The sequence below is a fragment of the Schistocerca cancellata genome, chromosome 2, assembly GCF_023864275.1.
Source record: "Schistocerca cancellata isolate TAMUIC-IGC-003103 chromosome 2, iqSchCanc2.1, whole genome shotgun sequence".
NCBI classification, from domain to species: domain Eukaryota; kingdom Metazoa; phylum Arthropoda; class Insecta; order Orthoptera; family Acrididae; genus Schistocerca; species Schistocerca cancellata.
In genome coordinates this window covers 1,051,570,445-1,051,588,326 of record NC_064627.1, presented here as the reverse complement: position 1 = coordinate 1,051,588,326, position 17,882 = coordinate 1,051,570,445, and the positions used below count along the sequence as shown (strand labels likewise).

At 39.1% G+C, this 17,882-nt stretch overlaps 2 protein-coding genes across 3 annotated transcripts in view; one reads left to right on the top strand and one right to left on the bottom strand.

Annotated features, from left to right (window-relative positions):
- Positions 1-992, top strand: part of LOC126163036 (esterase E4-like) — a 121,368-nt gene extending 120,376 nt beyond the window's left edge. Inside the window, 1 exon segment of the mRNA XM_049919910.1 lies at positions 552-992. Coding sequence (XP_049775867.1) covers positions 552-789 — 238 coding nt within the window. The 3' untranslated portion in view covers positions 790-992.
- A 10,506-nt stretch (positions 993-11,498) lies between these two features.
- LOC126163037 (sialin-like) overlaps positions 11,499-17,882 on the bottom strand; it is an 85,933-nt gene continuing 79,549 nt past the window's right edge. For both annotated transcript variants that reach the window (XM_049919911.1, XM_049919912.1), the window contains 2 exons: positions 13,511-13,631; positions 11,499-12,610 (listed from right to left, as the gene is read on the bottom strand). In XM_049919911.1, coding sequence (XP_049775868.1) covers positions 12,419-12,610; positions 13,511-13,631 — 313 coding nt within the window. In that variant the 3' untranslated portion in view covers positions 11,499-12,418. The remainder of the gene's footprint in view (positions 12,611-13,510; positions 13,632-17,882) is intronic.

The following is a 17,882-nucleotide window of genomic DNA, read 5'->3' as shown; positions in this document are numbered from 1 at the left end:
GTAGTTCTAAGTTCTAGGGGACTGATGACCAGAGATGTTAAGTCCCATAGTGCTCAGAGCCATTTGAACCATTTATAGATTATGCTCACTATATAGCAGAGATTCTGAGACACAGATAGGCACAACAAAAAGACTGTCAAACAAATAAGCTTTCCACCAAAAAGACCTTCATTGGAATTAGACAACAAACACACACACACACACACACACACACACACACACACAACCAAATGCAACTTGCACACACATGGCAACTGTCTCCGGCAAGAATTTTTGTGAAGAGTTGTGTGTGTGTGTGTGTGTGTGTGTGTGTGTGTGTGTGTGTGTGTGTGTGTGTGAATTCTGTTGAAGGCCTTTTTGGCCGAAAGCTTACTTGTTTGGCAGTCTTTTTGTGGGGCCTATCTGCAACTCAGAATCTCTGCTGTATGGTGAGCAGTAATCTATCCTTTTCACAATATTGTCTCAAGTTTAATAAGTGGTTAGATTCTAGCAGTGGTGATGGAAAAGTATGTGATTGAATTTATAGCCAATCTTAACACCAAATGTTATAGGAACCCAACTCCAGAGAAGACTGACCTCATAAATGTAGAGTGGAAAACACTTAACCTCTCAAAGCCAGCATGCCTTGACATTGGCTCGGAGCTGCAGATGAGACAAGGCCTGTACTACCAGGAGCGCATGCGGCTGTGGGATAGGCTCTTCCCTCTGCCCATCAGCACATCTGGGGCCAACAGAAGGAGATCCAGGCCTGTCAGGAATCACCATAGCCGCCATGCTCACCATCATTAGTCATGTGGTCCATTACTGTAAGTGCCATACTGAAGAGCAACACTACAAGTGTATATGTTTGTATGATATAATGTGTAGTAACATATCATTGACCACAATGACAATTCTGTCACTAAAGAAAACCAAAATTATGTATCAAACAAATTTTATCAGTTTACCTTATTTGTGTACAATGTTTTCAATAAAAGAATGATAACACTTGAGCCAATAATAACTTGTTTATGAACATAAAGCAAACCCATATTGCTTTGCAAATTTTGGTACAAGCTATGTGCAATAAATACAAAAATATATCAAAATGTTAATATAATCAGCACATTGGCTGTTTCCACTACTTAACAATAAAATTAGCTATAATATCAGCAGGAATGTACAGGTATTAATGCACAGGTATTAATGGCTGCTGATTGTTGAATCACACATCAGAGTGTGATGGATAGAGAATGTAAAAGTATGTAGTTGTAACTTTTGTTCCACCATTTAAAGCTGGTTGGTCTTTTCGTTTATACTTTTACTACTTTCAATGTTTTAAAAGAATGGAACAATGAAAGTCATTGTTCTGCACAATACGTAATAAACATCAGGTGCGAACATTTGAAATAGTGAGGTTAACTGTTGATTTGTTGAGCAAACTGATACAACAGAAACCTTCAGAAAATGTAATTTTGCCCAATTTAAGTAACCTTATCAAAAATAATTAAAAAATTACATTGTGGTCTTCAGTCTTCAGTCCACTTCTGTACATGGCTACACCCCCTTACAAATATTTTCAGAAAAGACTTCCTGACCCTTAAATATATACTTGATGGTAACAAATTTCTCTTCTGAAATGCTTTCCTTGCTGTCGGCAGTCTAGATTTTATATCCAGTCTACTTTGACCATAATCAATTATTTTGCTGCTCAAATAGCAAAACTCAGCCATTAGTTTAAGTGTCTCATTTCCTAATCTAATTCCCTCAACATCACCTGGTTTAATTCGACTACGTTCTCTTATCCTTGTTTTCCTTTTGTTGATGTTCATCTTATATCTCCCATTCAAGATCCTATCCATTCTATTCAACTGCTCTCCCAAGTCATTTGCTGCCCCTAAGAGAACTAAAAAGTCATCGGCAAACCTCAAAGTTTTTATTTCTTCTCCCAGGATTTTAATTCCTACTCCAAATTTTTCTTTTGTTTCCTTTACTGCTTGCTCAATTTACAGATTGAATATCAGGGATAAGCTACAACCCTGTCTCACTTCCTTTTCAACCATTGCCTCCCTTTCATGCCCCTTGACTCTTATAACTGCCAACTGGTTTCTGTAGAAGTTGTAAACACCCTTTGACTCCCTGTATTTTGCTCCTGCTATCCTCAGAATTCAAAAGAGAGTGTTTCAGTCAATACTGCCAAAAGCCTTTTCCAAGTCTTCGAATGCTGTAAATGTAGGTTTGCCTTTCCTTAACCTGTCTTCTAAGATAAGTTGTAAGGTCAGTATTTCCTCACGTGTTCCTACATTTCTCCAGAATCCAAACTGATCTTTCCTGAGGTTCGCTTCTACCAGGTTTTCCATTCTTCTGTATATAATTCATGTTAGTATTTTGCAACTATGACTTATTAAACTAATAGTTCAGAAATATTCACACCTGTCAGCACTTGCTTTCTTTGGAATTGTAATTATTATATTCTTTTTGATGTGTGAGGTATTTAGGCTGTTCCATATGTTGTTCTCACTAGATGGAAGAGTTTTGTCATGGCTGGCTCTCCCAAGGCTATCAGCAGTTCCAACAGAATGTCATCTACTCCCAGGACCTTATTATGGCTTAGGTATCTCAGTGCTCTGTCAAATTCTTGTTACAGTATCTTACCTCCTCTCTCATCTTCATCTACATCATCTTCCATTTCTATAATTTTACCCTCAAGTAAATCTCCCTTGTATGGACACTCTATGTACTCCTTCCACCTTTCAGCTTTCCCTTCTTTACTAAGGACTGGTTTTTCATCTGGGCTCTTGATATTCATACAGCTGCTTCTTTTTTCTCCAAAGTCTCTTTAATTTTCCTGTAGACTACATCTCTCTTTCCCCTAGTGATATAAGCTTGTAAATCCTTACATTTGTTCTCTAGCCATTCCCCCTTTGCCATTTTGCACTTGCTGTCAGTTTCATTTTTTAGACATTTCTATTCCCTTTCACCTGCTTCATTGTCTGCCTGCTTAGCTGAGTGGTACCATGTTAGCCTACAATGCAGTGAACCTGGGTTGGAGATTTTTTCTGCTGTGGACTGGATGTTGTGTTGTTCTCATCATCATTTCATCTTCACTGGCACGCAAGTAGCCCAATGTGGCATAACCTGAAATAAGACTTGCAACCCGGCAGCCTAACTTCCCCAGATGGGGCCTCATGGCCATCAATGCCTCATGATCATTTCATTTCATTGCCTGCTTGATTTATTGTATTTTTATATTTTCTCCTTTCATCAGTTAAATTTAGTGTCTCTTGTGTTATCCAATGATTTATACTAGGCCTGGTCCCTTTACCTATTTGAACTTCTGCTGCATTCACTATTTCATCTCTCAAAGCTATCTGTTCTTTTTCTATTGCATTCTTTTCTCATGTTTATGTCAATTGTTCCCTAATGCTCCCTTTGAAACTCTTAACATCATCTGGTTCCTTCAATTTATCCAGGTCTCATCTGTTTAATTTCCTACCTTTTTGTAATTTCTTCAGTTCATAACCAATAAATTGTGGCCAGAGTTCACATCTGCCCCTGGATATGTCTTACTATTTAAAAGCTGGTTCCAGAATCTCATCCTTTTGATTATATAATCAATCTGAAACCTTTTGGTGTCTCCAGGTCTCTTCCATATATAAAACAGTCTTTCAAGATTCTTAAACCAAGTTGTAGCGATGATTGACTTATGCTTGGTGCAAAATTCTACTAGGTAGTTTCATCTTTCACTCTTTTCCCCTAGCTCATATTCACCTATTATTTTTCCTTCTCTTCCTTGTCCTACTATCGAATTCCAATCCCCATTAACTATTACATTTTCTTCTCCTTTAGCCATCTGAATAATTTATTTTATATCATCATAGCTTTCTTCAATCTCTTTATCATCTGTGGAGCTAGTTGTGTGACAGTTCACCTTCTTTATTTTGTTGTTTGTTGTCCTCGGTGTCGACATACTGCATTGTGATACTGCCTGAAAAATGGGATGTGGAAGTACTACACTGACTACTTTAAATAATGTAGCCAACAGGTTCACAGTTGCATTTCACAGTAGTTTACTTTCACTGTTCATAATCCCCCAATAATACACAGTTATATGGCCAGTGCACTACTGTTTAACTTTCGATAAGTCTCATTAACTGGTTTCAGGTGAACATGCACATACTACTACAATAGTTTACTGTTGAACATCTATGAGCAGTTAAAGCCTAACCACAGAGTTCACATTTCTTAAAGAATAATAAGGAACGTATGGAGCAGACACTGTAATTGTTTTAACACAGAGCCTAATTGTGTAACACTTATTTCACAGTTAAGTTGAAGCATTATTGTTGTTCTAACCATCACCGGTTTCTTGTCTGAAATCTGGCCATGGATTAGCTGTCTCGGGACCAAAAATTGGGCCCTTGTATATCCTCAGAATAATAGGTACTGAAACTTCACATTGTTTGGTGTTTACTTTACTGAAATTACCATTAAAGCTTAACTCATTAAATTAACTGAATACATCAAAAAATTCCGTCTTCTTAACAGTTTCTTCTGCTATGAGAGTTAATCCAAATTATTTGTTTAAATCATGAAATTAACATATATAGTTATGCAAATAATACTTTTGACGGAACTGTTAATTACTTTGGAATTAATTAAGGGCTGGCTTTTCTAACATGTTTTCGAATAAAGCCAAATAGATATATATACATAAACAATATATACATAAACAATAGAAGTTAAGTTATGAAACAATTACTGATGTCACCCTGTAACAAAAGATACTAACTAGGGATAGTCAAAATAAATTAGAAAATCAATTACATACATAAAACTAAGCACAAAATTAGATTATTATTATTATTATTATTATTATTATTATTATTATTATTTATTGAGCATCCATTTTATCATATACAATGATATAGGAGTTGTTATATTCTTTAAAAATGAGGGCCAACCTTTCTCTTTTATGAAAATGCAGGTTATATTAACGTATGTTAATGGTAATTAGTTAAAAGTGAATAAAACGAATTTAAGGAGGCAGATGGCAAAACAAGAGGGGAAGAAAAATACCCCAGCTTGCTTTCTCACATCACCCCCTAACTGGGCGAGTCAATGACCACAAGTGACCCCATACAGTGGGTTAAAAATCTACACACAAAAAATATTACATAAGAAACATTATAAAAACTACAGTGCATACATTTTTTTTCAAAATTATATGAATTGGCCAAATGAAAATCCCCATACAAAATATTTACATACAATGTATTGTACATTTGCACAAAATATCCACAATTGGGCATCTTCATCATAAGTGATGTCCTTTTTGGGTAACAAAGATTACATTTTAAAATACATATCACAGTATAAAAGTCCTCTCTTGCTTAACAAAAAATTAATCCTCATGGGTAGCAAAAAAGTTAAATGAAACTGCACATTGCAGTTCATTTTTAGACAAAAAATTTCACTTGCTCAATGTTTAGTAGTTTTCACAAACACTTTCATTTTTTCTCTGAGCTTTTACACATTTTCTCATCACGTTGTCCACACCTTCAACAGTTCCAAGTGGCAGTTAGCAAGAAAATGCACTGCTGTCAGTTCCCTTGGAGGTGGTTCTCCTCTGCCAAAGTACATGGAAAAAATCAGATAAAATACCCTACTTTAGTACACTTACCTTTACTTGTACGCCTAAAAAAAAGTTTCACACTAAAAATGATAGTCATTATTTAGCACTAAAATTGACTATAGTACAAAAGGTGGTGACTATAAAAATTTAAAATCAAGTACACATTACACTACAAAACCCTGCTCTACGTCATAACTGTCTGAAGCTTGTCAAACTTGAAAGACTTTTGTTTCTTTCTCATTTGCAAAATAGCAAAAACTCAAGATGTGCAGTAGCATAGGTTTACTAATCATTATGTTATGAAAAAAGAAAGAGCACGGCAAATCACTAAGGTTTACATGGCCCTTTTGGAACCCATTTACCCCACAAATATTTAACTATACTTCACTGCTATTCACAAGCTGATGACAGTAATGTGTGCACATGTTCGTCTCATAGTTCAGGCTTCTCTCACTAGAGCTGCACATGAAAACAAAATACCCCCTCTACCATTAATTTCAAACAATATCATCATCAAATTTCAACATTCCAGCTGCGGTACCAGGGGGGAGAAATTATTGTGCATTACTTTCTGATCCTCTGTTGTAGAAAAAATCAGTAGGGTATAAAAGGGTGTATATCAAATGTGTAAAAGCAACATTTACAAAGAAGAAATGGAAGAAATTCCTTGATTGTATTCTAAGGAAACAAACCAAATGATGCAGCAAGCCTACGCTGATAAGTGCTTAAGCTGTACTCAATGTTACAAATCGTTCACATTGTTTAAAAATGGGCAGATGGAAGTTAATGATGTACCTCATTCAAGACACCCTTTGACGTCTGCTCATGATGGCCATGTCAGGAATGTCAACAAAATTGTGTGTACCAATCAAAGATTGACTCTCTGAGAGATTGTAGAAAAATGTAACATTTCAGTTGGATTATGCCAGGAAATCCTGACACAGCATCTTGGAATGTATTGTGTTGTAGGCAAGCTCATCCAAAACTTATGAGTCAAGACCAGAAAGACCTTCTCTTCACAATCTGTGAAGAGCTTTTGGATTGTGCAAATGAGAACAAGGTGTTCCTTAAGAGAATCACAACTTGTGATGAGACTTGGGTCTTTGGTTATGATATTGAGACCAAGGTTTAATCTTCACAAAGGGTTGGGAAAGGTTCTCCAAGACCAAACAAGCTCATCAGGTCAGGTCAAATGTCAAAGCCATGCTGATAGTTTTCTTTGGCTTTGCAGGATTAGTTCATCACAAATTCATTCCACACAGACAAACTGTTAATTGATGGTACTATTGGGATTTGTTGCTATGCCTGGGAGAAAATGTGAGAAGGAAAGTGGTGAGAAAATTCATGGCTCTTGCATCACAATACCACATCCGCACATTAACCCCTATTGGTTTGTGAGTATTGCACTAAAAACAAAATCACTGTGCTGCCTCATCCTCCATACTCTCCAGACCTGACCCCTGTGGACATTTTTTTATTTCCAAATTCGAAAACCCATTGAAAGGACGAATACTTGCAATGACAGATGAGATAAAAGAAAATTTGCAGATGTCACTTTGTGTGATCCAGCAATGTGCAGGAGAGTATTTCGACGGTGACCATGCACAAGTAAAAAGTATGTGTTGAAAACTTTTGTGGACAAAGTTCCAGAATTTGTTGAACAGACCTTGTAAATATACTTATATGAATATGGTGTGTGCTCTTTTGGACATGTCCAATAGAACAGACACCATTGATGACCTGCAGCCGTCTAAAACGAAATTAGAATTATATATTAATACCTTCAGCTGCTGTTGGGCATTGGTATGTTGACATGTCCAAAAGAACAGACACCATATCCATATAAGTATATATTTCTGGCAACACCGGCCATGACCTCCCTCTTCTGTGCAGATGCACATATATTACCTGAACTCTTACGGGAGTTGGTAAGGATGTTTTCCACGAGTAATGAGTATGTTGGGTAGGGACACTATGAATGTAGTGTGTGGACATATAAGGTGATAATGTGGGTCTTGCGGGAGGCATGCATGAGATAGTCCCTGCAGTCACACTACCCTCTGTGCCCTCGGTGGCTCAGATTGATAGAGCATCTACCATGTAAGCAAAAGATCCCGGGTTCGAGTCCCGGTCGGGGCACACATTTTCACCTGTCCTTGTTGATATATATCAACGCCTGTCAGCAGCTGTAGGTATTAATATATAATTCTAATTTCGACCTTGTAAATAGTTGACTGAGGAAATCTCCCTGCATTTAAATCATATCTACACAAGCTTTACTGCATGAATGTTATTGTCAGTTTATTTGACATTATATCTGCATATTTCTTGTAAGGGCACAATTCTGTTTGTAAATTGCTGGTGTAGCCTACCATTATTGATCCTAAGGACTTTGTCACAGTTATTTACCTTTAATCAGTTTTATTTATGTTTAATTCACAAACTTACCACACTTAGAATTTAGAATGTAGGTTCACTTGCACAACCTATTTCACTTCAACTAGCATAGCTGCATGGCATAAGTTTAATGGTGTGTGACCTATCCCTGTGACAGATAATAGGCAAGAATTAGCCAAGGTCATACATTTGCCTAACTCCTGCAAGCAGGTAGGCAGCCCTCTTGTTGTCTCAGGTACTCAGGTCGAGTGAAACAAGCATTCCCCTATTTTGTGTTGAAATGAGGTAGCTCTCGGGAAAAAGCAGGTAAGTCGAGAAGGAAAAGGAGGGACACTACAGCTAGACGACCCAGTTGCCAAGCATTCCTCACAACATGGTGTGCTTGGCTTCTGTGGCTGCTTCACAGGCTGCACAGTTTGGGTACTTCCAATCGACATTGTCTTTTCTGAATTGTGCAGGTGGGGACTCTCCCTGCAATATATTTATTCTACATGCCTGTAACCTCTGTGCCTGTAACCTTAATTGGTCCTTGTCTTAAGACTGCCTCCATCTCATTCCCTGCTCCTAGTCAGCCTCGCATGATCCTTCTATCACTTCAGCTCACGTGCATAGTTCTTTCCCTTATTCTACTACTCTTCTCTCCCTTTCCCTTCCACTACAGCTCTCTTGATGGTACATCCGGCAGACACCTAACCAAGTCTCACCATATTCTTCTGTGCTCCCACAGGCAGCAATACAGGCACATAAATGAGATTGAAAATGTCACTGAGGTTTCAGAAAATGCCCTTCTTCAGAGCTGACTGACTACAACTCTCTCTCTCTCTCTCCCTCCCTCTCTCTCTCTCTCCCCTCTCCCACTCCCCCCCCTATCTCTCTCATACACAGATTCCAATGGCCAGGGAAGTGGGTGGTGGTGGGAGGGGGGGGGGGGGGGGGGGGGATTGGACATAGGAGCTTAGTAAGGGCCAAAAGCGAGTCAAAGGTGGGGCAATCTCATGCACTGTCATTTACGCTGTGGAAACAACTGTCACTAATAGTAACTGGTGGGCACCTTGAATTCACATGCACAGTGGTCTGACTGGCTAACTGCAATTATAATTAACTCAGAAACAGTGCAGCATATAACTTTTTTTTTGTTTTTGTTTTTTTGTTAGCATTTATTTCTCAACACAACCTCCTACCATGCAACAACTTTTCAGTGTGTTTCTAACCACTCTACACACACACACACATACGTATATATGTACGTATGATGTTGTATGGTCACAGGGCACTCAGAGCACTGAACTTCATATGAGGTAAAGCATTATATCAAATGGTGTGGATGAAAAGTAGTGCTCAATGACAGCAAGACCATAGCCATTGGGTATGTTAGTATATAGGGGTGTGATGTCAACATTCCCAAGAAAGGACCAGGTGGTAGTAAGGTGGAGATATTGCAGACGCATGGTAAGATGTGGCTACATCTACATCTACATCTACATCTACATCTACATTTATACTCCGCAAGCCACCCAACAGTGTGTGGCGGAGGGCACTTTACGTGTTCACTGTCATTATCTCCCTTTCCTGTTCCAGTCGCGTATGATTCGCGGGAAGAACGACTGTCTGAAAGCCTCCGTCCGCACTCTAATCTCTCTAATTTTACATTCGTGATCTCCTCGGGAGGTATAAGTAGGGGGAAGCAATATATTCGATACCTCATCCAGAAACGCACCCTCTCGAAACCTGGCGAGCAAGCTATACCGCGATGCAGAGCACCTCTCTTGCAGAGTCTGCCACTTGAGTTTGTTAAACATCTCTGTAACGCTATCATGGTTACCAAATAACCCTGTGACAAAACGCGCCGCTCTCCTTTGGATCTTCTCTATCTCCTCCGTCAACCCGATCTGGTACAGATCCCACACTGATGAGCAATACTCAAGTATAGGTCGAACGAGTGTTTTGTAAGCCACCTCCTTTGTTGATGGACTGCATTTTCTAAGGACTCTCCCAATGAATCTCAACCTGGTACCCGCCTTACCAACAATTAATTTTATATGATCATTCCACTTCAAATCGTTCCGCACGCATACTCCCAGATATTTTACAGAAGTAACAGCTACCAGTGTTTGTTCCGCTATCATATAATCATACAATAAAGGATCCTTCTTTCTATGTATTCGCAATACATTACATTTGTCTATGTTAAGGGTCAGTTGCCACTCCCTGCACCAAGTGCCTATCCGCTGCAGATCTTCCTGCATTTCGCTACAATTTTCTAATGCTGCAACTTCTCTGTATACTACAGCATCATCCGCGAAAAGCCGCATGGAACTTCCGACACTATCTACTAGGTCATTTATATATATTGTGAAAAGCAATGGTCCCATAACACTCCCCTGTGGCACGTAATGTCTGTAGACGTCTCTCCATTGATAACAACATGCTGTGTTCTGTTTGCTAAAAACTCTTCAATCCAGCCACACAGCTGGTCTGATATTCCGTAGGCTCTTACTTTGTTTATCAGGTGACAGTGCAGAACTGTATCGAACGCCTTCTGGAAGTCAAGAAAAATAGCATCTACCTGGGAGCCTGTATCTAATATTTTCTGGGTCTCATGAACAAATAAAGCGAGTTGGGTTTCACACGATCGCTGTTTCCGGAATCCATGTTGATTCCTACATAGTAGATTCTGAGTTTCCAAAAACGACATGATACTCGAGCAAAACACATGTTCTAAAATTCTACAACAGATCGACGTCAGAGATATAGGTCTATAGTTTTGCGCATCTGCTCGACGACCCTTCTTGAAGACTGGGACTACCTGTGCTCTTTTTCCAATCATTTGGAACCTTCTGTTCCTCTAGAGACTTGCGGTACACGGCTGTTAGAAGGGGGGCAAGTTCTTTCGCGTACTCTGTGTAGTCTGTCAGTATAACAAGTTAAGCTATAAGTGTTGGTCAGCTATAGCTGAGATTCGTTATGCAGGAGCACAGTGGCTACCTACAATTGAATCTCCAGGATGGTTACAGTAACGAATTTTTGAAAGCATATATAAGTTAGGTTCATGAAAAGGGGAGTCAGGGTATAGGGGTGATGTTCTAGGATATATCTGTGGTTTCAAATTGGGATTGGAAGTTATAATGGAGTTCTGGAATGGACAGGATCACTACAGCCAGTTTTGGATGTGGGAGAGTCAGATGATTTGTGGATTCTTTCAGTTAGGTAATCACTGCAGTTCACCAGAGCAATGACTGAGCCTTAGTCATTTGAGGGGAAGTCTGTTCTAAGAATGTGGTTAACTACTCTTTCTTCTGGCGATACGTTGGTGTTCTAGGGACAAGACCTAGAAATGTAAGGTGAGGCCAGATTGGAGATACGGAATTCCTGAAAGGTAACCAAGGAGCTGGATGGGAGTTGGAGATGTTCATAATTAGACAAAGGTACGAACTGGGAGAGGCACAGTTCAGTGTTAGCTTTTAGTTACTTTTTGTTACAGATGTCGGTGACAAGTATTTATTTTACTATAGGAACCACATGAAGGAGACTAGATTTTTGACCAATCCAATATGACTTAATTCTGGTGTAGAGCTGAAGGTGTGGCTTTTGGAAAGGATTACTATTTCTGTGAAACTGAGATTCTCAATGGACTGGCTGACAACAGTGCTCCGGGTCAAGATGGCATGAGTTATGATGCAACTATTGAAATTGATTATGTTGTGCTTGAGTTTGAAAGTATGATCAGAACTTCTCTTACGTAAACAACTCTGAGTCTAACTGAAAATAACAGAGGAACACACAGTGACGTACGTAATTCAAATGTGAAAATGTGTCAGATATAGTACATATGGGATTGTTTTGTGGAAAAATGTGTTTTTTAGTACATGAATATTGCCTTAGTCATTGGAATATGACACAAAAAGATTAATAATTGTCCATTGTAATCTTAATTTCTCATATAATAATACTGAACATGCCATGATAATAACATGATATATGAATCAAATCTCATAAAAGTATGTGTGAATTCCAGATGGAGCAAAATAGAGGAAAAAAAATAAAGAAAATCTCAGTTATAAAACCTCCACTTACTGAGATGAGCAATAAATTTTATTAAGTGATAATATTTACACATGTCTTGATGTATATAGGTTTTATGTATATGACTGTCTATATACACTAATGATATTCGAGGCAATAAATATAAATTCATATAAATCTTGAGATTCACATTGATTTGAAAGATGCAAATAAAACTTTGCATCTAAATTTAAAGCACATGAGAACATTAAACAATTATTACAAGTAACTTTTTTCCATTACAACTGAATTAAAATGCTTCTGATCTATCAAAGAAATGGTGACTCTCAGTTTCATATCACAGCATCACAAAGACCAGCTACATTAAAATTACTAGAAATTACATTACATATGTGTCACTACATCTTTTGTTTCACTTATATTTATTTCTTCATGTGGCTTGTTATTATCACCAGATGCTGCAGACTCTTTTGCCCAGTGCTGCCTTTCGGATGATCCCAAAACACCAAAAATTAAAGCAGCTGTAACATAAACTGCAGCAGCAATGAAGAAAACAATTCTCCACTCTTCAGCAGTCTGAAAAAAAAGAACTCAAATCACTAATTGTTGACTTGTATTGTAAAGCAATCAGCATGCCTCTAAGTGGCAATAAATTTCTGGAAAAAAATCTGTCAGTTTGTAAAGTTAGTGTATTCTTGATAGATGAGCTTTCAATGTCTTTTGAGAATATGTTTGAGAGTATAGAGTAGGGTAGATCTAGTCGCTGAAACTGTTCCTTCCTTTAAGTGCGACACTATAATATGTTTATACAAGAGAATGTGTGACCACAAGAATGTACCTAGCATCTGATCTGGAGGGAATCTCAGGGGATGGGGAGAGTCAGTAGCCATTACAAATACTGGTTTTCAAACTTATGTATTTTTCTGGAAAGGGGGGGGGGGCTTGCAGGGGATTGGCACTGCAGCCTTCTATTCCCCTCACTGAGTACTCTGTAGTCTGATCATGAATTCATCTCGATTCACAAGTCATTTTCATATCACAGCAGCTATCAGTTTTCCTTGGGTAGCCCATTTTACAAGCACAACATATTGTGCAGGGAGCTAGTTGAAGAAGAAACATTAGTGCTCTATCACAATACATATGTTTTTATGGAGGAAAGAATGAAAGAAAGAAAATTATATACAGTCTGGTTACTTTCAAAATAGTTGCCTCTTTCTTGTAAACATTTAATTTTGTGAATGACAGGTTTCTATTGCATATTTCAGGAATGTAAATACTACGATAGCATATAGCCAAAGTCTTACAGTTTTTTAAAGATGGGAGTATAACTAGTATTAATACAAAACTATAAAATACTACCTAACAACATTTTTGGTGTATATATTTTCATACTTCCTGTCACTTTGAATGCTCAGTGAAGCTTCTGCAACTTTTATTGTTAAATGACTGAACAAAGGTAGTATTACTAAAACTTACCTTGTTCCGCACAATAAAGCCTGCTACAACTGGTGCAATCATTCCAGATAAATTTGCCACAGTGGAAGAAATTCCAGATAATATGCTGCTATGTAATGGTGACAGATCCATAAACAATGAGCTGGAGAAGTAAAAGCCTAAGTCAGCTTAAAGCACAACAAAAATACAGTGCAAACAAAGTATGTGTAACACAGAACAGACTTCATCACCTGGAATAGAATAATAAATATAAATAAACATTATTCTGGTTCATTTATATAACACCTCCAACCAATTGCCCAATGTCCTTTCAGACCCACTTCCCCATTCCTCATACATCTTACTAACTGTATTCTAACCCACAACTATTTGTCCTTTGAAGGGAAGGTATACAAATACATCTGCAGCACAGCCATGGGCACCTGCACTGCACCCTCATATGCCAACTTGTTGATGGACCATCTAGAGGGGACCTTTCTAGCCTCCCCAAACGCCAAATGTAGTCTGGCCAAGGTTTATTGATGATATTTTCATGATCTGGAATGAAGGCCAAGACACCCTACCTTCATTCCTTCATAATCACAACACCTTTTTTTGCAATTTGCTTCACCCGATCTTCCTCAACCCAGCATCCCAACTCCCTAAATGTTGACCTCATTCTCTCTGATGGCTCCATCTGCACCTCTGTCCACATTAAACTCCGCAAATGCCTGCATTTCAACTACTTTCATCCCTTTCACATAAAAATATCCCTCCCATACAGCCTGGCCACCTGGGCACAGCATATCTGCAGTGACAAGAACTCCCTTGCCCAGTATGCTGAGGGTCTCACCAAGGCCTTCACAGACAGGCAGTATCCCCCAGACCTAGTGCACAAACAGAACTTCTGTGCCATTTCCCCTCACACCCCCAATTCTTCCACCACTGCCAAGAACCAGCTACAGAGGAGCGGGCCTTCATCACCCGATACCACCCCAGACTGGAACAATTGAACATCATCCTTCACCAGCACTTTGATTACCTATCATCATGCCCTCCACAACATACTAGTCCTTCCCTAAGCCACTCCCAATCCCAACACCTTGCCACAAGGATCATATCCCTGTAGAAAATCCAGGTTCAAGATCTACTGATCTGCCCAATCCATCCACCTAGCATTTCCTATTCCAGTCCTTTCACAGGTTTATCCCACCCCATAAGGGGCTGGGTCACCTGTGAAAGCAGCCATGTCATTACCAACTCTACATGCAATTATTGCACAGCTTTTTATATTGGTATGATTACCAACCAGCTGACCCCCCATGCTGAATGGCCACTGCCAAACTGTGAGCAACAGCAAAGTAGACCATCCTGTGGTACAACATGCATCTGAACATAACATGCTCGATTTCAATGGCTGCTTTGCTATCTGAGCCATCTGGATCCTCCCCTCCACTGCCAGTTTTCTGAACTGTGCAGATGGGTGTTATCCTTGCAAAACATTCTCTATTCTCCTAAGTATCCCGGCCTCAACCTACAGTAACATACCACCCACACATTCCATCCAACAGTTTTTGCTCTGTCTGTCCTATAATCTCCTCCCCCTTTTAGCATCTCACCCTCTTTGTTTGCTGCCCTCTGCAATATACCACCCATCTTTCCCCACTCCTTTTTTGCTCCATTTTCTCCACATCTCCATGCCTAACAACTTCCTGACACAGTGCCTGTTGGTGTTCTAGCCCCTGTACACTCCACCAGGCAGTGCTCCTCTCTGCCCCACTCTTACACTGCTATCCCTTCCCATACCCCTTCAGATTGCTGCTTCCATACCATGTGATAGTTGCGTTATGGGCCAAACTGTTAGTGTTGGTGGTATTGTGTGTGTGAGGTGTTCTTGCTTGTGTGAATGAATGCTGTGTGTTTCTCTTTTTCTGATGAAGACTGTTGCCGAAAGCTTTGTGTAAGTTTCTTTTAATTGTGCCTGTCTGCAACTTAATGTTTCATCTTTATGGTAAGTAGCAATCTTTCTTTTCCTACATTGTTTACAAAAATATCTTAGATAAAAAGAAAGAGATTTTAATACTTATATAAGAAAGTAAATGAACAAGTAGAATATCTGAAGATGTGTTAAGATTATCAGAACATCACTTGGAAATACAGACATCAGTATTATTAATAAGTCTACATCTACATTTACATCTACATTTATACTCCGCAAGCCACCCAACGGTGTGTGGCGGAGGGCACTTTACGTGGCACTGTCATTATCTCCCTTTCCTGTTCCAGTCGCGTATGATTCGCGGGAAGAACGACTGTCTGAAAGCCTCCGTGCGCGCTCTAATCTCTCTAATTTTACATTCGTGATCTCCTCGGGAGGTATAAGTAGGGGGAAGCAATATATTCGATACCTCATCCAGAAACGCACCCTCTCGAAACCTGGCGAGCAAGCTACACCGCGATGCAGAGCGCCTCTCTTGCAGAGTCTGCCACTTGAGTTTGTTAAATATCTCCGTGACGCTATCACGATTACCAAATAACCCTGTGACGAAACGCGCCGCTCTTCTTTGGATCTTCTCTATCTCCTCCGTCAACCCGATCTGGTACGGATCCCACACTGATGAGCAATACTCAAGTATAGGTCGAACGAGTGTTTTGTAAGCCACCTCCTTTGTTGATGGACTGCATTTTCTAAGGACTCTCCCAATGAATCTCAACCTGGTACCCGCCTTACCAACAATTAATTTTATATGATCATTCCACTTCAAATCGTTCCGCACGCATACTCCCAGATATTTTACAGAAGTAACTGCTACCAGTGTTTGTTCCGCTATCATATAATCATACAATAAAGGATCCTTCTTTCTATGTATTCGCAATACATTACATTTGTCTATGTTAAGGGTCAGTTGCCACTCCCTGCACTAAGTGCCTATCCGCTGCAGATCTTCCTGCATTTCGCTACAATTTTCTAATGCTGCAACTTCTCTGTATACTACAGCATCATCCGCGAAAAGCCGCATGGAACTTCCGACACTATCTACTAGGTCATTTATATATATTGTGAAAAGCAATGGTCCCATAACACTCCCCTGTGGCACGTAATGTCTGTAGACGTCTCTCCGTTGATAACAACATGCTGTGTTCTGTTTGCTAAAAACTCTTCAATCCAGCCACACAGCTGGTCTGATATTCCGTAGGCTCTTACTTTGTTTATCAGGTGACAGTGCAGAACTGTATCGAACGCCTTCTGGAAGTCAAGAAAAATAGCATCTACCTGGGAGCCTGTATCTAATATTTTCTGGGTCTCATGAACAAATAAAGCGAGTTGGGTTTCACACGATCGCTGTTTCCGGAATCCATGTTGATTCCTACATAGTAGATTCTGAGTTTCCAAAAACGACATGATACTCGAGCAAAACACATGTTCTAAAATTCTACAACAGATCGACGTCAGAGATATAGGTCTATAGTTTTGCGCATCTGCTCGACGACCCTTCTTGAAGACTGGGACTACCTGTGCTCTTTTTCCAATCATTTGGAACCTTCTGTTCCTCTAGAGACTTGCGGTACACGGCTGTTAGAAGGGGGGCAAGTTCTTTCGCGTACTCTGTGTAGAATCGAATTGGTATCCCGTCAGGTCCAGTGGACTTTCCTCTGTTGAGTGATTCCAGTTGCTTTTCTATTCCTTGGACACTTATTTCGATGTCAGCCATTTTTTTGTTTGTGCGAGGATTTAGAGAAGGAACTGCAGTGCGGTCTTCCTCTGTGAAACAGCTTTGGAAAAAGGTGTTTAGTATTTGTTGTTACACATATAAAAACTATTATCTTAAAAGAAAAACAATGTGTTAATATAAATATAAAGCTGCTAATAAGAGATTAAAGGCAACTATTGATATGAGTGAGGAAACAGTACTGTTTCAAAAGTAGAAGTTTTCTTGTTAATTATGTTGTATCTAACTTTAGTAGGGACAAATGTTTTATAGCAGTTTAACAATATTTTCTTATTAATTAAGTTTGTAGCAGCTGATAACTTTATTAATTTATATTTTTCTCTCATGCATCTTCCCAGAAGATTCACATTAAAGATCTGAAGTATATAATATAATAAATGTGTAAATAAATTAAAAAATTGAATATAGTTGACAAACTGAAACATCAGGAGCAAAACTGAAGATTAGTAGTATATCTAAAAGGAAGAAGAAGAATGCTTGGTTACAAGCTGTGAGGATAAGAGGCTGTTGCATTATGAGTAGGAGGAACATTGATTAAAAAGTCCACTATGCTGTACCTACTGCAATTGCCTATTATGTCACCAGACAAGGGAAAAGGGTTAGTAAAAATGCAAAAATAATACAGAAGATACAAAGACAACACATACTCTAGTTTGGGAGAGGCCTAAATAAAAGGTACAGTG